Source organism: Manacus candei, unplaced genomic scaffold (assembly GCF_025592945.1).
Source record: "Manacus candei isolate 608988 ecotype Guabito, Panama unplaced genomic scaffold, ASM2559294v1 h1tg000076l, whole genome shotgun sequence".
NCBI classification, from domain to species: domain Eukaryota; kingdom Metazoa; phylum Chordata; class Aves; order Passeriformes; family Pipridae; genus Manacus; species Manacus candei.
Genome location: NW_026138124.1, coordinates 4774105 through 4796028, shown reverse-complemented (window position 1 = coordinate 4796028; position 21924 = coordinate 4774105). Strand labels below are relative to the sequence as shown.

The window sequence follows — 21924 nt, the reverse complement described above, 5'->3', positions numbered from 1 at the left end:
CTTGGCTCCCTGAACATCAAAATACTATATCTGCCCATGCTTTCTACAGTTAATTACTATCACTACTATTGCCAGGGGCACTTTTGTAAAGGTTTGGTTTCCCATGTCAACATTTCAGCTTCAGGTTTATCCCACCGTGGTTTGTCCACTCTCCCACACTTCCCTCCTCCCTGGAGCTCTGCAGGGCCCCCCCAGCCCTGCACAAGGCTAATGACCATCACTCAGCACTTGGGAGCTGCACTGAAAGGGCTCAAGGATGCAGGAATGCTGCTTATTACCCTTTGCTGGCCTTTATCTAAATCCCCCTGAGCTCTGCAATGGTCCTTATTGAGCAACAGGAAGAGGAGTCCCTTCTACTCTCTCTGCAGCTGTGATTTTGTTCTCAGAGACACCCAGGGACACTCGGGTGTCAGGGGACCCAGCAAATCCCTCACATCAGCTGGTCCCCATAACGTGAAGAACAAGGTAACTCTTGCATCAGAGCAGTGGGGAGCACAAGGCTGTGCAAAGGGCTGTTTGTTTGGGTTTGTTTTGCTGTTGTTTCCTAGTTAACTACTGGGGGAAGAAAAATTATTAAAGGAAATATCTGCATGGGGTTAGCCAGGCACGTTTCAGCTTCAGATTTTTCACTCCTTGAAATAGTTACACCTCCAACCCATTTTAGATCGAAAAATCAGAGGATATTCACACTGAAAATGTTTTCCAGGATTCCCACACCCTGTTATTTTAACACAAAACTCACTAAATGTTTCCCAGACCTAGGGATCTGTTTACTTTCTGATGGGACCAAGCCCTTATTTACCTGTTTGTGCTTTCTCTGAGTTGTGATATCAACACAAGAATGAGCATCACAGTGTAAGTGTCCCCTAAGTGCTGGTGGTGGTGGCACTTTGAGGAGCTTCATTTTGAGGTTCTAGCTGCCCCCACCTTGAAACTCTCTTAAAAATAGCCTTAAATGGCAAGTTTAGACCCATGAATGAAGGCCCAGCATCAGGGGAGATTTCTCCTGGAACATGGCAAGCACTGGGTAAGGCTGGGTGTCAGCCAACCTGCTCTCCCCATGCCTGTCACCCCACGCACTCAGCCTCAATATTATGTTACTCTTCCAGCTGTGGAGGATTTGACAATGAATTTTGACCCTCCCTCTGAGCACTGGTGAGGAACGGGGAGAGTCCAAAATGGACAAACCCGGAATGGCGCAATTCGCCTGCAATACACACCAAGAAGGAACTGGAGATCCCCAGGGACACCTTCATCCCCTCCAACCCCACACCACGACAGCTCAGCATCACTTCTGAGCACCAGGCAACAATGCACTGGCAAATAAGCTCCAACCAGGGCTTTAAAATGTCACAGCTCGAGGACAGCTTTAGAGGCTTGGTGCACAGTCGCTGCTGCCACGTGACACTGCTGGCAACAGCAACGATTTTGGCACTTCAGAACAAGCACAGGGCCAGATTGCAACTGGAAGGAACAACCATAACTCTCCTGCAGTCAAAGAGCTCCCAGGTTTCATAACCACTGAGAGTTTCGCCCCAACAGCACAACACAGAAACTCAAGGGCACTTCATCAAATCAAAGCTCTTAACTGTTTAAGTTCATCTTTCTCTGTGAAATGTGTCTGCAAGACACTCTCAAGCACCTCACCGGAGTTAATTACCTGAACCCAAACCATCACAGGCCACAAATCCTTTAAACTTTGAGAACTGACTTAATGCTGAACAGCTTTTCTTATCGATAAAGGGGATTCCTGTGTGTGCAACACCCAGGAGTGGCACGGGGAATGACTGAAATGCCTCTGCTTTGAGATTAGGATGTGCCAGCAAAGAAGTGCTAAGTGCAGCTGGAGGCCAAGCACATTCAAAGTAAAGCATGGCCCAGGCCCTTTCCAGAGGGTGAGGAAAAGCATGTGGGGGATGCTGGAAAAACGTTGGTGTTTGCTGTAAATCGCTCTGCTTTGAAACTCAAGGCATTACAGTTCTCCTCAACAGGAAATAACTGGGCTGTCTCCAGAAACTGTTGGTAAATGAGGACTTTAATGGTGACAATTGCATCAGTACAAAAGCAATCTCCTATTTTAGTCCAATTAGTGCTGTGCTAAATCATCAGCCCGGGCCTTGCCTTTTGCAGTTGAAAGAGAGACATCTGTGAGGCTCTTCTGCTGCATGTGTTTTATATTATCCTCTAACACAATATGCATAAACTAATGCTATTCTACACTTACACAGCACCTCATCTGGAAATCTGAAAGCGATTTATGAATGGTGGGCATCTGTGACATTTTACAGATGGAAATTGAGGCACAGAGGGAATCCATAATCAGCCCCAGACTTATACAATGAGTCAGCTGCAGAGCAGAGCCCATTATTTGTTCTGTAGGAACATCTAGTGTCCAAACACAGAGGGAGACAAAGTTTTCTACCCCAAAAATTGTACAAGCATACCCAAAAATGCCACCCATGTCTGTGTTCAGACCAAGACTGCTGAGGAACAGAGTGAATGCATATCCTAAAGCACAGTCTCCCCTGGCAGACAGGTCCCTTCATTCTTGCAATACAAACACAGGCCAGGAGAAGGGTTATTATGCCTGAAAGTTTGTCTGCTTTTTCCACATCAGTTGATCTAATAAAAAAGATTGATTCTCCCCACAAATCTGGCCTCACTTTAACAAATCATTTGATTTGACACAAAGGACTATATTCAGATAGTTCAAATTCCACTTCAGTCCCTGAAACTAAAGTTTCTGATGGGCTGAAGCCTCAGAAACAGCCAATAGCAAACACCAGCCAGAGACACCCACCTTGGGAAGGGCTGGAAGTGCCTGAGTGTGGCCAGAAGCATCTGCAGATCTCTCTGTGCCACAGTGCTTATGAGCCCACGAGGAACACCACAGTGTTAGAGAAAACAGACAGCCCTTCCTGCCCCTTCTAGAAATACAGCAGCAACTCACACTTCTGAAAGCCTTCCAGCAGTAAACATAACACTGGATTACCTGCTGGGGCAGTGGGCCAGATGCCTGGAGTGGCATTCCCAAGGTATTGGGATGCAGATCACCAAGGTGTAGAAAAAGCCCCTAATCAAATACAAGCAATAAGTCTCTGCCTTCCTGCCCCACAATTCCAAAGAGTTTAGCCAACAGCCCAAAAATCAGCATATCATTTGGAAGCTAAATGACTAAGAGCAAACCATAGAAGGAAACCTTCAAACATCAGACCACTAGAGGAATCCCAGGCCAGATTGCCAATAAGGAGAACTCCTTGCACAATCAAAAAACCCCCCTAAAACCAACCAGCCTATAAATCATAGAATGACAATGGTTTATGTTGGAAGGGAACTTAAAGAACATGCAGTTTCAGCCCCCCTGCCACGGGCAGGGACATCTTCCACTAGCCCAGGTTGCATCCAACCTGGCCTTGGACACTTCCAGGGATGGGGCAGCCACAGCTTCTCTGGGCAACCTGTGCCAGGGCCTCACCACCCACCAGGTAAAGAATTTCTTCCTAACATCTAATCTAAACCTGCCCTCTTTGAGTTTAAAACCATTGCCCCTGGTCCTGTCACTATTGTGGCCTGTGGAAGGCCACAATGAGATCTCCTCAGAGTCTTCTCCAGGCTGAAAAACTCCAGCTCCTGTCCTCATAAAAGAGGTGCTCCATCCCTCTGATTATCTTAAACACCCATCAAAACCATCATAAACACCCAGTTCTGTGCTCTAACCCCACTACCAGGTTAGCAGAACAATAAAAGCACCAGCTAGATTTTGCCTGCATGAAACCTTAAAAGTGCATGAAAGGGCACAATGGAGGAAACCACATTTTAAAATAATTTAACATCTTGTCACCTCAGAGGGCTGTGATGTGCAGGGGCAGGACTATTCGTGCTCTCTGTGGACACCAAACAGGGCAGATGTTGAAAAGGGCACAACCACCAAGGGACAAACTGAAGCACAAAGGTGGAGACAGACCAAGGAAACAAATCACCACTTTAAAAAGGCAATCCAGACCTAAGACTGGCCTGTGGCAGGACCAATAATTAGCACTGGAGAAAATTTAAGATGTAATTCCTGCTGACACAATACTTTCCCAAGTGTCTTTGGACATGTCATCAGTTCCTCTGCATGGCACTTCCAACACAAGGGTCAGTGTGCTAAGAAATGCATTTGTGTGCCAGGACATGCCCAAGGAACAGAGAGGAGTAAGCAACAGCATCCCAAATCATGGCAGAGAATGAGGATAGGAACAAGGACTGAAGGACCCTTCCCTCCCAGAAGGACTGGGATCAACTTCTCTACTCAGACATTCAATTTTTTTCCTGATACAATAAGAATGAAGAATTCCAAGGAAGCTGTTACACACTCCAAAAGCCCTCCCTAGTGAGCACTGGGAATAGGTGTTGGGCATCTTCAGCTTCAGGGTCCCACCCAAGGGATGCAGCACTGCAGATTGGAGGCAGATCCTGCCCAGGCTGCCCCCTCTGGCTCCTGCCCACTCCTCCAGCTCTGCCTGGAACCAATGGCCAATTCCACACTGGACAGCCATGGATAATGAGGAATCAGTGGCATGTTCTGTGGCATCCATGGGCAGAGCACACAGAGAGGAACTGCAGCTAGAGCATGAAGCACATCCCCACAGAGGGTGGAGCAGAAAGACCAGGGCTTGTCCTAATCTGAGGCTTCACAGGAGCTTCTGGGCTATGGGACACCGATTTTTCTGCTGAGTGTGTGTTCAGCAAGGAGAGCAGAAAGAGCAGTGAGAGCTCTTCATGCTCCTGCACACCACTGCTTTCCCAACCAGCCCTGGGGAGTAACTCGTGTGCTCAGCGTTTGTGGGGCTTCAGAGCTGCCACAGTTCTCATCTTCCACAAAAGCTGCCCATGGCCATCAGCTACAGAGACTCCCATGGGAATTCCTGCTTCTCATTGAGTAACTGTCATTGGATATATATGGGTGAACTTAAAACCTCATTTGGGCTTTTGCACATGCAGTAGAGAGCTTTCAAGCCATTTTTCTCCATGAATTTGGAGAGACATAGTTTGTCCTCCAGCAAGCAACAAATAAGCTTCATTCACTTTCAACCTTTAAAACCATTTTGGTTTTCTCAGGGGAGGCTGTTCAGAGACACCAACATGAGTGTCACAGACACACGATGAGGAGACCCCAGGCTGCTGAATGCCAGTGGCTGAGGAACCTCTCTGCTCGTGGAGAGCCTGCAATCACACACAAGGTCACAGCCACGTCCCTCTGAGCACTCACCTCATCCAACCACCCCCGGGTCTGGCTCTTCTCAACACATCACCCCCAAAGGCTGATGAGGAGCATGAGCAGGTCAGGGAAAACCAGGGGGTGAGTTTTAATGACAAAGCAAGCACAACAGGCACCCTGGGAGAGAGCCAGGGTCTGTGGAGCCTGGTGTCCCCCCTCTGATAGTGAATCAAGCAAAAACTAGGAAGGGCAAGCCAGCCATTCCCAACTCCCCTTTTCCCTGCCCTCCAGGTACCTGAGGGAAACTGAGGCAAAGAGCAGGCAGAGACTCACAGACCCCCTCCCATAAGCTCTTCCCCACAAGCAAAGGGCATCCCTGGCTGCCACAGCCCCCCACCCAGGAGTGCACCCCACTTCACTCTCAGGCTCTGCCTTTTGGGAAGTTCGTGTTTGTTGCCCACTTACGGTCCTGGTTGGGAAAGGAACGGTGCTGGCGGCCAGGAGCACCTGCGGGGGGGAGACAAGGCAATTATCACTGGGAATGTGGCAAACCCTCTCCCTGCACGCTGTTGGCTCAGCACAGAAAACGTTTACGCAGCTTGAGGAGCAAAACTTGGTGAGGACTGAAAGCGCCTCCTGCTCGGCTCGTTCTCGCTCCTGGCAGCATCTCCCCCATCCCACCCCCGGCAAGCCAGGCATGCACAGCACACACACAGCTCTCCCACGTGCTGAAACGAGCCTGTAAAACAGCCCCTGCCTCCACTGGAGATGATGCTTCCAAGAAATACAACCACAGACAAAGCAGAGATTAGCTCAGACGGTCAGAGTGCAGTGCTAACAGCACCAGGGTTATGGGATTGATCCCTGCATGGGCCACTCACTTAAGAGCTGGACTTGAGAATCCTTCAGGTCCCTTTGAACTCAGAATGTTCTGTGAAACCTACTGAGTGAAACAGGCTGCAGCATCCACTCTGGTTGTGTGCAGAAGGGACTGGGGTTGGTTCTGGGGTGTTTTTTTGGGATAACGGCAGTCACTGCCTCCTTTGCACACTGTGGGGAAAGAGTGGTCCCAGCTCAAGGAGGGAGAGCAGCTGCTGTCTTTTTGGCTGAGCCACAGGAAGAGGAACCCAGCACCTCTCCAGCAGCTGGTGCATGTTCTAAAAAACAAGTTTGTGACAACAGGAAGAGATGGAATCAAGAAGGGGGGAAGGCCTTTAGCAGTGTGGGCACAGCAGCACCTCCTGATGCTTAGGATAACCAGTACACTTCAGAGGGGGTGTCTGCCCCCAGCTCTGCTTGTGAGCTGGGTTGGTTAACTTGTCTCTGCAGATTTTTCTGTTTCCAAGTGTAAAACCAGAGATGACGACTCCAACTGCCTTTATAACCAGTCTGAGCTCTGTGAAGACCTAATTATTTAAGTCTGTGAACCACAAAGCACTTTCATCTGGAAAGCACAATACATGAGCAAATCAGTATCTGTGTTTTGTGAACAGAAGGGTAAAAAAGGAAGAAGAAAAAATGCTGAACAAGCTGAGAAAATAATTGTCTTAGTATGAAAAACTTCCCCCAGCACTGGAGGGTGACGATCACATCGAAGAGATGGATATTAGTCACGATCAGCACACATAAAACCATCTTGAAGATACTAACTACAAACAACTGTTACAAGATTTTACAAGGGCGTGTTTGTTGCACCAGTGTCTAGAAACATCACATGAAAAACAAACAAACAAGACCAGATAATTGCTTTGAATATGGTTTTTGTTAGTTTGGGGTCCTTGATGGGTTTGTGCACATGCCTGGGAAGCTGAGCAGCAGACTTGCTTATGGTTCTCCTACTCATCCTCATTGGGAGGAATGAGAAGTGCTTCTGCATTTACACCAGTGCAAATCTGGTCTGGATTCCCTTAACACCCTCAAAAACTCACTGAACACACATTTCTTTGGAGCAGTGATGCTTTAACATTCCTCCAGCTCCTCTCTATCACCTCAAGCTTTAAAGCACACAAGCAGTGATAATGAGCTGAGGCCAGTCCCACAGTCACAGTGTTACATTCCCCCTAAACCCATCCTTTGAGGGAAATAATAGAGACTTGACTGCTGGTGTGACTCCCAGCAAATGTTTCCTCAGTGTTAGGTAAGTATGGGACACGTGGATGAAGAGAAAACTGCCCTGAATGGACACCAACACTATCTTATTCCCTGTTTCTTAAAGCAATTCTGTCCCAGAGGGACTTGCCCCCAAGCCTCTCACAGGATTGCCAGTGTGAGGAATTTTTTCATCTAGTTTAATCCAAGATTTGGGATTCAAATGATGCTCATTCAGCAAGGACACGGTAAATCAGCTCAGGGACCCAAGGGGATGTTCCCATAAATTCCTACCATGGCTTTGCACAGATGAGCAACCACAGCATGTGCTGCACTGCTCCCACCACTTCTGTTCCCAGCAGCTCAAGCAGTGGGAGCCAGGCAGCATTGCTGGCTGCTGGGAAATCCCCCAGGGAGAAGGTGATGGCCACGCTGCAGCCTTTCCTGCAGGTGTCCCCAGTGCCAGCTGGCTCCAAGCTGTGTCATGTTTCCCTCTGCACAGCCAGGACCAGCTTTGCTTGTGTCTCAGCAGCAGCTGCAACCTCCTAAACAAACTGCAGGAGCCACACTGGGGAGTCCTGGCCTCTCATGGAAACCTCTCTCCCAACACTCCTGACCTTGTCAGATGGTTTCTAACTGTCCCACCTCTTCCTCTAGCTCTGTCTCTATCAAGCCACAGCAATGTCCTGCTTCACAGAAAGCAAGCCAAAGCCACTCTGCTCCCTGTCTTTGCTACAGCAGACACAGGATTGCAGGGGAGGATTGGGATGCAGCTCTAGCACCTTCCCCACCTCCCCTGGACAGCCAGCTGGGGGAACTCATCCTTTGTCTCTGAGAGGAGGCAGTTATGCAGGTCAGACACCAGCCCAAAGAAAGCAGAAAGGCAAGTCTCAAAGAGCCTAAAAACTGGCTCCCTTGCACCAGAGCAGCTGCCCTCCATGGCAGGGAAGGGCACATCAGCTGCAAGAGGAGTGCAGAGAAACAAGGGTCAAGCCTCACATTTTAAAAACAAGTCTGGGTCCCAAAGCAATGTGTGACCAAAAATTAAAGCCAGGTCAAGTCCCCAAACAAGCTGCTGGAGGCTACAAGGTTGCACAGTCTGTCTTGTGCAGCTGAAATGCTCAGGTGGGGCAATTCCAGCAGCATCCCCTTGGCACTGGGACTGTCCCTGCAGCCAGAACCCAATGAGCTGGGGCAGTGCAGCAGAGTGACTGTGATGGTATCCTCTCAAAGAGAAGGGCTGAAGTGGAAGAGAATTAAACCAGTCTTTAAGTGCCTTACCAAGTTTGAGGACTTCATGTAAGAGCAACCAAGTGCATCCTGTATGAGATTTTGGGAATGGCTCACAGAAAATGGCAGGTCAATGAGATGTGCAACGAGTGTCTAAAGCCCTGCATCACCACAGAGTCTCCACACTCCCTGCAAGCCATAACAAAAGTCTCAGAACCACATGGTTTTGCACTAATAACCAAAAACTGTAGTAGCCACTGTGCAATAAATTTTCTTCCATTATTCAACCATTAACAGCAAGTACAAACCACCAAGTTCTGCTTCTACTTTGAGAAGCAAAGATTCCAGTTTAGTCCTTTCCAGCTAAAATTAGATAAATGTTTGATGCCTTTTGCAAGATCTGCAGAGTCAACATAAATACCAAAGATCAAATTCAGAGGGATCCTGTTACTAACTCAAGGTCCATCTAGAGTTAAACAGCAGCCACAGTGTGCATAGGAAGCTTCTCCCTTTGCACAACGGTGTCAGGTCAAGCTTAAAGAGATTAAAAACAAGTTTACAAGGGTTTTTTCTGTAATAGCAACAAGAAAACCCCACCTAAATCTCAAGAATTGCAAAAGAAGGGCCAGTCAAAGGTAGAAATGTATTCCACAGCCCTGTGCAGGGAATCCATTTCTGGACAACTGCCTAAAACTCTGCATCCGCCTTGTGCTGGCTCAACCCCCACTGCTCTTGGCAGGTGAGATAGAAAATTGGTTATAAAATGAGCTCTATATTTTATAAGTTTCATAAACATTTTTTGAAAAAAACTAGAATATGAGGTATTCTCAGAGATTCTGTGCCAGAGAGTAATGTGGTCTAACTTGGAAACAGAGTTACCACCTGTTCATGGCAACTGCTCTTTTAATCTTCATTTCTGTTTTATGAGCTGACCAACACTATTTTATTAGCTGACAATTAGTTTAGGTTGATTTAATTAAGCAAAATTGATTACAATCCCTCTTTCTGCCCGGGCAAACGTTCTGCAGGATTAGGGGGTTGAACAGCTTGGGCCCTGTATCAATAATGTTGAATTCCAGATCTTTTTGTCAAAAACAATCACCATGACAATCCAGGTAAATATATGTCAGTGGACACAGAGAGGGTCTAGGTGTTCTAAGAGAAAAAGAGGTGTTCTAAGAGAAAAAGAGGTGTTCTAAGAGAAAAAGGCAGGCTCTGGCTGTCTGGGGAAAACCAGAGGTGACATTTTGACCAGTGCTTAACTGGTTTAAAAGTTGCCACTTTTGTTTTCTGCACCTCATGGATGGACACTCTGACAGACAGGAAAGAGAGACCTGAAAATAACCCAGTCTGAACACACTAATTGATTATTTTTCAAGGAGATCTGCTCCTTAGACCCTGAGGCTGCAGAGACACTTGAGTCAGTGGAACAGAACGGGCAGTGTGGGGTGGGAGGAAGAGCAGGAACATGGAGAGGGTGATTTTAACTGCCCCTGGGAAGTGGTTCATTTAACTGATGCAAAGATGAAGGCACCAGGTGCCTCCAAAATGGGTGTTGCACAGGAGGCAAAGGAGGCTTTTCTGTCAGTGTTTGCTCTCCTGTGAGTGAACACCCTCGTGCATCAGCATTTGGGGGGAAAAGGCAGCATAGGGTAGATATCTCAGCTTTAATTTGTCTTTGGATTTGGTTTTGCCTGTTGTTGCAACTGGTTGGGGTTTTTTTCCCCTTTAGTATTTTTTTTTAAATGTTTGTAAAGTTAGACCAAGAAGGATTTCCCACCTGGGCAAATGCCTCTAGTTCAGCACCTACTCAACATCACACACACAGGTGCCTTAACTGTGAGTGAGGTGTCAGTCAGGCTGGGAGGGGAGAGAATTCCTCAGACAGGTTGCACAGATGTTTCTGTTTGGCTCATTTGAAAGATTCAAAGCAATAATTGACCAAAATCAACAGCCTTTTGAGTACCAGCCCTCACCAAGCTGAGCCTGAATGAAACACTCAGGGATGAACTTTCTCATGTCACAATTCTCGAGTCCCATCTTGCAACAAGGCAGGACCCAGTGGATAATTCTGTCTGCAGAGCTTTCAGCAGAGGTTGTGGCCACAACTCAGCCCTGGAGGGTTGATAAAAATGACTGTAACAGTAGTAGAGGTTCGGGTGCAGTTCAGTACAGACAATGTTGGAGTGAAATGGCTCTTCTGTAAGATAAATGTTGCCTTTGACACTTACTGAGCCTTGAAAAGTGAACCAGCACCATTAGTTATAACTCCCTGGCAACAAAAGCCTTAATAATTCTGACTAATTGTCATGGAAAGTTACCCTGATTGCAAATTTGACAGTTATAAAAATCCAATTTTGGAATTCCAAGCAGGCCAGAAACATAATTAGGCTCCACATTTTAACACCCTCTTGATCAATGGTGGGGTAATGGAGACCCTTCCAAGGGCTTTGTTTTGAAATGAATGGCGCCATATTGATGAAACAACTTGGACACAAACCAGAAATTAAATTGAAAGTTTAAACAATGCAGCTGTATTTTATCATCCTGTATTGTCAGGCCTTAACGAAAATAGCTCCTAAACAGAGCCACATGTTTTGCCTGTTGCCCAAAAACTGAAGGTGAATTTTAAAACCCTTTCCTAAACTGCAGGATGCCAAGATTTTTCAGCTAGGAGTTATTATTAGGACACAACAGTATTTCATAGAAGTCTTGACAAGGGTTTTGTATGGTTCCTGTAAAAGCAACTTCATTTTTTAAATGGGAGATGGTTTAGATGACACTTCAAAAAAAAATGGAACCTCTGCTATGTATTTCTTCTTGTGCCATGTCCACATGATACAGGCAAAAATAAAATCACATTGCAATCATTGGAACAATCAATACAGGGAGTGTAAGCAAGATTTCCCCCTCATCCTGTGTATCATCAATGAGCATTGTCAGCTGCCTTCTAATCCCAGGACCTGGAGACAGATTTAGTGGGGGTCTGTCATGTGTTTCAGTGTCACAGAAAAAAACTAGTGAGCTCTGAGTGTTATCTCTTGCCTCTGAGGATTAAGATATGATTAAAAAAACCACTTGTTGGTTACAACACTCTGAGAACCAGATCTTTGATTGTTGCAGCAAATTGGTCAAGATACACGAGACAGAAAATGTATAATGAAACTTAGTCTTTTTAATATCTAAGGATGGATTTGCACAGCTGGAAACTTAGGGGTAAACTCTGGGTTTTGGCTTGTAATCTGTTCAAATAGCCTAGAGGATTTTAGGGAGTGTAACTCACACAAATTAAATGGGATTCTACCACATTTATTTATTTGAGTATAGTATTTAAGATGGCAAGACTCAGTTCCACGTTGAGCAAAAATCTGCTGAAAACCAAATATCATGTTAAGTTCTACCAGACTTTCCCATAAAAGCCAAAGTGTTCAATCTCAGGTTTGAATACCCATAATCCCAGAAACAAGACATTAAAAAAGCTCCAGGATCATAACCCAGCAGCAGAATAGGTTCAATGGCTCAATCCTCCCATGTGCTACAAGAATGAAGTATTTTAATTGGATCTATCAGGAAGTTTGCAGAGGGGTGCACTCAACTTTCATCTCAGTGCCCCGGCTGGAGGAAGGGAGATGAGACACGAAGAGATAAAACAGCTGAGAACAAAGCAGTGCCTGCAGCCTCCCTCACGCTGGATAAACACGTCTGTCAGAGCCTGAGGTCAGGCTGAGACCTCTGACAGCAGTGCTGGGTAAGGCTGAGGAGCTTTTATCTCCCTCAGGCTTTCCAACAGCACACGGAACAAGTTCACTGCAGCATCTGCTGGAGTTTCCCCCATTGCCCGTCTCACAAACCAGTCCTGCTGGAAGAGCTGAGAGCTGGACACTGAAAATAAGTGTCACAGGAGGGCTGTGGGCAGGCTCATGTCCTGAGATAACAGCAGGGATCACAGCAATCCCTGTGCCCAGCCCAGCAGGCTACAGGCAGAACTACCCAGGTACCAGGATTTAAGGCAGTTGCTCCTCAAGGAATGGTGCAAACACGGGGACACAGCAGCCACTCCCAGCTCACTCAGCATCACTAACACCATGTGGTGACACTGCCACAGCTGGTGGATTTGCCAGGCATGCAAATCAGGCAGGAATGCTCGGCCCTCTGGAGACATCCCTCTTTCTCCCTCTTCCTACTCCACCAGGGGAGCCTGGATGACTGGAATAGATGAGTGCTAGATGCACAGGTAGGCAGATGAACTTGAGTGAGATGAACACCTTTCCTCATGTTTTAGATCACTGTCCAACAAACAAGGATGTGGTACATCCTTTCCTTGTGTACATTAAGGATATTAAGAATATTACAGAGGCTGACAGACTCACAATTTTATCAGAGGTCACACAAGCTCCTCGGGCAGACCAGGAGAGATGCTATTTTTACTCAGCTTTTTACCCAGTATTTTACTGCACTCCAAATTCTCATGTCATTAAATGCTACCTAAATATCAGGATAAGTAGATGATTTTTAATGAGGTTGCTACTCCCATTCACCTGCCACTGTTCAATATCTCAGGAGCATTTTATCTCTCTTAGCAGACTAACAAGGCTGTAAAAGAAGCAAGATAAACACCAGCTGAATAATTTAAATGTTGTAGCCTAGTAGGTGAATATGGACTTTAAAAGAGCACCCAACATCCAGCCTGGGGCTTCTCTGAAGTGGCTAAAAGAAGGGCTCAGAAGAGGAAGCACCTACCTGTACTGGTGTGTGCTGTGGCAAGTTTTCTCTACAGTCCTTTCATGGCTAATGAACATCCAACAATGCTTGATAAAAACAGTGTCTGCTACTGATCAAGTACTGGTTGCTTTGTATCACACTTGAATCTAACAGGAAGAAATGTCCAAGAAGATGTATTGTCTAAGTTCAATGTTTTATCAAAACCAGATGAGCACACACAGCCCGAGGGCCTGGGCCAAAGCCAAAACATACAAGCAGGAAAATGCAAGCGGGTAAAATGTGACACTTGAATAAAAAAAGAGGTGGTTACCTTTGTGCCAAAAACAAAGGCATTCTGACCATGATGGTACAGTGTACCTGGAACACCTCTGCCTCCCCAAACAGAGCACTGTAGTTGCTACAAAGCCTCTTTTCATCAGGCTCTGCTGCGTGGAACTCCCAGCTCAGACCACCTCTGGATGATGCACTCCAGTGCCTTTTCTGTTACAGCCATTTACACAGATGCTGTGTACATGTGCACACACCCTCGTGTCTGTGCCCAGAAGAAAACACTTCCATCACAGCTACTTTTACACTCTTCACTACTACTGTGAAGCTTTCTGAATGATTTCCTTCATGGTATGGCCTTGGCCTTGAGTGAAGAACCTTGCCCAGTGTTCTCCTCGCAGACACGGCGTTACGGTGGAGAATAAGCAAGACAGAAGTGCCAGTGGTTTAGCCCAGAGTTCCCAATGCCCACCCATATCCCTCCACCTACCCCTTGCTCCACTCCCTGTTTCAGACTAACCCTCTCTGCATTTCACTGGAGCCAGCTTTGGAGCCATGGAGATGTGGAGGTGTGTGTTTAAGCTGGAATGGACGTGTCTTTTCTGATGTAAAGCCCCAGTTTCTTCTACAGTTTCACTGGCTCCCACTGCTAAGGACAAGAGTTCAGTGGTGCTCACTGAGCCCAGGATTAACTCCCAGGACAGCCAACACAAAGTACCAGTTGGCTTGTGGACTTCACATACTTGCCACGTGCACTTAAGCAAAGATCCTAAACTCCCCGTGACAAGAACACGAGGGGAATATGAGGCACTAAACCATCATCAAGCTACGCTTGCACATTTTTCATGTGCTAAATCGTTGTTTTCAATTTACTTCTAGCAAGGAAAACATATATTGAGTGAGTTTGTCACAGTCCTGGTAAAGCACAATCCACCACTGCCCATTTAAAGAGCTGCAGGGCAACAGGAAATGTCTCAAATGCCCCCAAATTCCTCACTCCCTGACCCCCAACACCACCCAATGGTATCTGTCTAGCCCTGTGTAGCCCAGTCACAATTTACACCATGAAAATTAGTAGCAGAAGCAGCATGCTGGTCTAGCCCCTGGTCATTTTAAGTTATTTTGTCCTGCCAAGGTTAAAGAGTCCATGGAAAAGGCACTGCCCCATCCACTGCCAGAGATGCAAAGGCCACGGTTCCCTCACTAACATGCCCCTCCTCTCCCATTGCTGAAAAGTAACATAACTGTTGGAAAGAACTGCAAAATAGTTTTTAGGGTTCATTAAAATATTTCAAAAAGTCACTTTGATTTAAAAACCCACCTTAATAAAGCCATATTTATAGTTTCTTTCCACAGTCTTCATCCATTTATACAGCTGCAGTTCCTCTCAAAGACAGTTCAAAGAAATGCTGCTCCAGGCACCCAGTCAGAGCCTAAAAATCCACTGCTGAGTTGCCCAAGATTTTACTAATAAAATTTGTCTTCAGTGATATAAATTGAAAAGTCAAAACAGAAACCTGCTCACAATCTACTGCAGCAGGTTTTTCAATCTGCGGCTCAATTCCATGAAAAAAAGGTGTTCCACATGACCTCCAACTGCTGGAGGGAGATAAGGAAAGAAACACTGCAAGTAGGTGTTGAAACTTCTTAGAAATCTGACTGTGCCTTGGGGTATTTTCATCTACTCAGAGAAACAGGCACTTCATTTCTGAGCTGGAGATCAGAGTAGGTACTCGATGACTTCTAGATCAGGTCACCCTGCAGTCAAAAGGCCATTCTCCAGGGTAAAGCTTCCATACAAGCCCTCTTTTCCCAGTGAAAAGAGAGTTCAATTCCTTATCCCTGAAGCACAAGATACCCCAAGGAGAGGCACCAACTGCAAGAACACACCATACCAAGAGCTGTTCTCATGATGCTGCTCCCCAGCAGTGAGATCCAAGTCAGCAGCAGGTGAAAAAGGACAAATAAATGTCCTACCAGTGCTTGGGTACAGCCTCCCTACTCACCCAGTAAGCCTACAGGTCAGAATCCAAGCCTAGAAACACTGGACAAAGTTGGAATTGCTGAACTCAGCTAACAACCAAAAACAATGTGAGTTTTTTGCTCCACAAGAACTGTGCAACGTTAAATTCAGGATTGTATCAAAAGGTGCACAGGAAAGCTAAAAGAAGACATTTGTTTTCCTACATTACTGCCCTTGAGCCAGAGCAGAGTCAAAGGCTTTGCAAGCTGGTTTTGGCATGAAAAGGAAATGGATTGCACAGAAGCTGGAGAAGCAATCAGGCAGAGCACTGATTAAAACCATTAAAACCAGCTCTCCAGAACCCAGGACTGCCTTTAAACATGCAGGTCCCTCCAGTCCCAGCCAGAGCCTGGAACAGCAGCACCAGCTCTCATCACATCACAGACCCCTCATTCCACATTGTATCTCACTCTCTCAGGCTTTGGGGCCATCAGTGAAGGTGGCCCCGGTGCCAGGGACAAGGATATTTGGGAGGAGTCACCCAACAAAGCACAGTAAAAATAATCAGGCCTCGAGGGAGATCCTCAGCTGATCTCAGAAACACCTGCTGGGCAGCCCTGCTGCAGAGAGAACAAATCAGGCTGGGAAACAACAGTTTTCAGCTGCAATTTTTTCTTACATAAGACACATCTCACCAAATCTATCAGTGCAGCACTTCTTCAGAGTCCCCATTATTCCCATGCAAAAAAAAAGGGAATGTTAAGGACTGCAGAAGCTGCCACCTGGCAGGTGCTGCTGTGGCTGTGGGTTTGTTTAATGCTCATAGAGAGCCCTGCTCTGAGTGGTGTCTCGGTGCTCCTGAAGCACTGCTGTTAAATAAGAGAGCACTATTTCACTTGCAAAGTCAATTAGTGCACGAGCAAGGTTGGGGGTATGTTTGCTTTTTAAAAAACAAACCCACAAAAACTTATTGAAAAGGCCAACAGATAACAAATAGGACAGTGGAGCATGTTATATCAGTGAATGGGGACATCCAAATCATTCTGAGCTTGCACTGTAAGATGTTGAGTGAGAGATGCTGGACCTGGACTGTGCAGCAACTGCCTGTAAGACCAGCAAGGTTAATGAGAACAGCAGCACAGGGATATCTTCAACAGCCAGACTCCACATCCTAAAATTCTTTCATTTCAGTTACTATGGAATTCCAGTGCTTCACTGATAAGATCTAGAAGGCAAATTGTTACCACAGCACAATCTCCAAGGAAGCAAATTTCAAAATTGAAATGACCTCTGAAATATTTGCCTCCGTCACTTTTGCCAAGAAACTTGGGGCAGTTTCATCTTTCATCAATGCTGGTTCTCAGCTTTTCACAAACAGCAAATGTGAGGTTGTTGTTATTAGTAGCAGTATTTTAAATTAGTGCCCAAGAATCTGTTTGGCCCTTTGGTATTGAAGGAATTTGAAAAGAAAAAGAATATTAAAAGCCCACAAACAAATAAAAAATAAAATAAAATAAATTGGAAATTAGGCTTGGCTGGTGTGCCTGGATTCAATCTATAGTTCCTCAAAAATCACACACCAGTGGAAGATTAACTCAAAATCATGGGATGGGAATGCATATGGAATTCTCATTCTGCTTACAGGAGGGTAAATGACATATGGTTAATCCCTGGAGGTTGGTTGATATTTTGGTTATTCACTGGCTGAAATACCTGCCCAGCCACCATCCTATGTTTGGATGGGACAGATCTCTCCACTTACATCAGCCTTTGAGTAACTCAATGTGTGCTCAGCTCTCACTCACAGCACATGTAGGAGAATCCCTTGCCTCAATACCAGTGCTGTCCCTGCTTTTCCAAAGAGAAGGAGCCCTTCCCACTACACCCCCTGAACGAAAAACTTTACTGGCAGGGTTACAGTTCCCTGGGGACACAACAATTGCTTTCTTATTTCACACTAGAGGCATCTAACACCAGATGTCCATGGAATATATTTCATTCTATAGTGGGCTACCCATTTCCCTCATCATTTTCCAATTAACGAGTGATTACGATTAGCACTGGCTGGGACATGGGATCTTGTGAACACACTGGGAAAAATTTCAGAAGGAAAGCTGTACCATAAAGTCACACATCACACAAAATCACTGACCTGAACATTAAAACCAATGATTATTCAGAGCATTTTTGTGATGACCTTCCCCCACACGATCCGAGACAACTCCACATTCAGACAAATCATGAAATGCTCCCGAGCCGCGATCGCTTTGCTCACAAAACTGAACATACCCCTCCCCCAGATGACTTGGCCCTGCCTGTGCTAATCCAGCTGTTTTGTTTTGTGAATTGGAGTCTGAATGCACAGGCAAGAGAACCACATGAGTTTGGATTCACCGGTGCACAGGGGGATTTCCTCTAATAATCCCAGTCGTCATTACGGGAGCTGGATGTGTGAACGATGAGACTCTAATATCCTCCAGGGAGAGCTGAGTCTCAAATTCAACAGGCCATTCAGGGGGCTCCATCTGTGGATCTTCTAAATGTGATTAACTATCTTAACTAGAGGAAACTGCTTTTTCTTTCTTCCCTTTTAATGAATAGCTTCGAGTTCAGAATAAAGGGGAGAGACAAAGTGCTTGAAAACAGTCAACGATGCATCAAAAGGATCTGGGAACTTTATCTTGAGTTTCACCAAAATCCTTGCAACCTCCATGTCTAGCAACAAATTTTATACCCTCTTAACCTGAAAGGCTGAGAGGAAAAGGTCACACCTCACAGAACTGAGGATCCCTGGTCCGGACAAAACCACACAAAAGGCCAGAGAACATTTTGACATGTCAAAGTGGAACCACATCAATTTACAGCAGGCAGAATCCACCCCCTTTTACCATCAGCTCAACAGACAAGTCTCTCCTTGTGAGCATATAAAGTTTTGTATTAACTGAGTTAATGATGTCATGGCCAGTAACTCTTCCCTCCTGACTCTCAGTTATTTCCCCATGTTTTTCACAGGACATAAATTCCAAGCTCTGATGACCAGCAATGGTAACTGTGTGGTGTCTCCCCTGTTCTTTCCCCTTCTCACTTTATTCTCTTCCCATAATCAGATTTAGTCACATGAAAAAATTCTACTGATTGTGACTATTTGCAAAATGCCCATCAGTTAAATCCTGGCAGAGGTTAAATACTGTAAGCTGTCGGTGCCTACAGCCCTGTTTGCCTTGGGACACTCCTGCATGTGCAGTTCCTGTCTCACAGGAACTTTTGAGACATTCAAGACTGACAAATTACAGCAGAAAGTTCACAGCAAGAAGCGCTGATAGAAAGATTGGGAAAGATCAAGCAGAAAACTTGCTTTCAACATTTTTTAGCTGGTGTTGAAGGACGAATCTCGGTATCAAGTTGAGAAGGAGAGGCGACCAACAGCTCAGCTTCTCAAAAAAGTCACCAGTTATGTCACTCTGGCTCAGTTCTCAGTAAAACATCCAGCTCAAAGGAGCAAGTCGCTTGAATTTCTCTCTCTCGTGGCTTACATTAATTAAGTACTACTTAATGCAGTATGAAGTTTTCGTCATTGTATTCTGAAGAAAGTCGAGCAGCAGTGAAACTCTGTTCTCATGGCAGAGTTCCTTGGCTGCACTGCACCTCCTACACATGTCATCGTGCACATTTAACAAACGGGTCAGTCTGTCTGCGTAAATCGGGACTGACTTCCCCCAAGTCAGCAGAATTCTGCTGCCATGCAGTCAGTGTGAGATGAGAAATGGGGCTGTGCCTCCAGACCCCAGCTCTGCACCTGGAACATTGGCCTACACAACAGAGGAGGCACCTTTTGAGAGGGGAAGAGGTGGGAAGGAAAAGCAGTGTAAAATCACACAGAAGAGTTTGCCTTTCTCGGGTTTGAACTCGTTGCCTACTTGCCACAGAAATTACTTGCAGGAAGATTGTGATAAGCTGTGATAAGTTGGAGAGGGTTTTTCTCTTACACTTTGACCTTTTGAAGGTGAAAAGGAGTCAGAGCAACGGTGTGGCCTCTGTCAGCCCCACCAGCATCTGCTATCGACGCCGTATTCCCTTCCTGTGCTTCCCTCCTTTTTCTAGCTAAAGAGTCTACAGCACGTAGCATTAAATTCCTGTTACAGGAAGGAGAAGTTAATGCTGAATCTGGAGAAGCCAGGGAAGTATCAAGAGATTTCCAACAGCTGACGGCTGCTCTGGAGGAGAATCCAGCTGTTCCTTTCCATGCAGTGACCTGTTAAAGTTGGAACAGCAAATTTCCAAACCAATCTGTAGCCATGCCTGGAACAATGAAGCGTAAATAAATTAAGTTCTTATCTCGGAAAAGCTTATGAGTGTCTCACTCCGTATGAAAGCTTTTCAGGAAATGGGGAAGAGGGAGAAAACCTTCCGAAATCTCTGCACTAAAATAGTTTATACTTCTCACAGCCAGAGAAAGGGGAAGAGAGAATAGCAACCTTTTGTGGGACAGAACAAGCAATGCTGCCTATAGGGGAGCAGGAGAAGTTGTAGATTCTGGCATTCACCCTCCATTGAAGGCAGCAGGAATCCGACCGCACACATGGACAGCTGTGACTGGCACAGCCTTTCTGTTCCATCCCCCCCCCCAAAAATCCACTGAAGAGCAACTAGTTCTGCTGATAACAGCACACAGCCAGCAGGGATGGCCCCAAAGTGACACAGGCACAAAGTAATGCCAGTTCCAACCCCAGAAACTTATATTCCCACCAGTTGAGGGATGAGACAGGCAGGGAGACAGACAGGGCAGGGGGTGACCAGCAGTGCACTGGCTCCAGCAGAGCTGCACTTCCTTAAAGTGCAGTTATTTGCCCCATCCTTTGGAAGGACACAACTTTCAAATGAGTGGTGACACCTGGAACACCTTTCACATGATTCCACACTTTCTGTGCACACTGACTGGCAGCAGCAGTTCCAATGCTTTGCTGCAAGGGTCATGGAAAGGGAACATTAAAGAAGACTCACAGTGACATCAGGCAGCTCCACTTGTTAGGCAAAGAGCTTAAAATAACAAACACTTGAATGAAAACCTTTAAAGGCTACTGAAAACTGCCTACAGCCACTGCAGAGTGGTCCTCTTGCTAACCCAAGTCCAGCTTGCTGTTGTTACCTGGGGATAGACCAGAGTGCAGGGGTGTGCACACAAAGAGCAGTAATGACATGAAACAAATGTCTCCTGAATTCAGTCATTTCCCACAGGGAGTAAAAGTTAATCACAAATCCTAAAGACCAGGCAACTGCATGTAAAAGTAATGATGCAAACCATTCTTGAAAAATAAAAACTAGATCATTGCCTGTCCTTAGAGTTTGATATTAAGACCATTATTTCAGTTTGACCTCTGTGTCACCTAAGATAGAAAAAACAATCCTCACTATCATAAAACAATACTGAAAGACATTTGTACATTTATCTTCCAGTTTTATGAAAATATTTCTCCCAAAAACTCTGTTAAGTATCTAGTGCTTTCTTGACTATCCAGAGGTTCTCAGCAAAAAGAAAGACCAAAACTTGCAATCCAAAATTCCTAATTCTGGACTAAGTTTTCAGATGAAAACTACTAAGACTTTTGTCAGGGGAAAAAACAAAGGCAATTTAGTAACTTTTTAATTTAGACTAAATGTCAGCTCTCTCCCTTAAAAACGTCAAAGGCAAATGTTCAAACATCCTCCCTAACACTAATTTTATTAAGACTGTCAGCAATTCTCAGTATCTCAATCTAAGACAGTGAGTCAGGCAGCAAATCAATCCAATTGCCAAATCTCCAGAGGGAAAGAAACAACAGAGGAAGCAAGCCAAAGAGATTGCTGATAATGGATATTTAGTCTTTATGTGGGACAAATACTTTGCTACTTCCTCACACTCCTTTTGCTCTGTTACACTGGGGGCACTCAGGGCATTGGGGTTTAAATGCCTAAATATAGCCATGGAGATTACACTGGATTTTTACATGGGAAGAATTCCTGACTTCCACTTCCCTGGTGGATTCGTGGCTGGCTCGCAGGACGTCTCACCGAGTTTGGAGTCTGTGATTTTCCAGGGTGGAACAAGTGAGTGTGTGGTATCTCCACAAGCTGGGCCTTGTGAGCTCTGCTCTCCTGCAGCCCATCAAACACGAGCACAGCTCACTGACCACACCTGCAGGTCCCCATCCTGGCAAAGAGCCATTCCACACACAGCAAAGGCAGCCATTTCTGGACAGAGTGACAGCTGAGACCACAGGAGTCACTCGTTGAACAAGCTTCTGAAACAATTTTGTTGTGGAAACTGGTTTACCCCTTTGCTTTTGCTGGTAAAAAGGGAACCAGACAATGGGATGGATGTCCTGGACAAAGAGAACATGCCCAGCACCCCAGGGCCTTTGGAGCCATCCCTGACAGTTTGGATTTTGCCAGCTTGGCAGGACATGATGGCATATCC

General features: G+C 45.8%; 1 protein-coding gene across 10 annotated transcripts in view; it reads right to left on the bottom strand.

The window, feature by feature from the left end:
- The window catches only part of COL26A1 (collagen type XXVI alpha 1 chain), a 180310-nt gene that overhangs the window by 50190 nt on the left and 108196 nt on the right, over positions 1-21924 (bottom strand). For 8 of the 10 annotated variants that reach the window (XR_007908087.1, XM_051809850.1, XM_051809845.1 and 5 more), the window contains one exon: positions 5666-5707. The exons of the other annotated variants lie outside the window; for them this stretch is intronic. Coding sequence is in view for 7 of the 8 variants with exons in the window: in XM_051809850.1 (XP_051665810.1) it covers positions 5666-5707 (42 nt within the window). In the remaining variant the exon portion in view is untranslated. The remainder of the gene's footprint in view (positions 1-5665; positions 5708-21924) is intronic. 10 annotated transcript variants of the gene reach the window in all.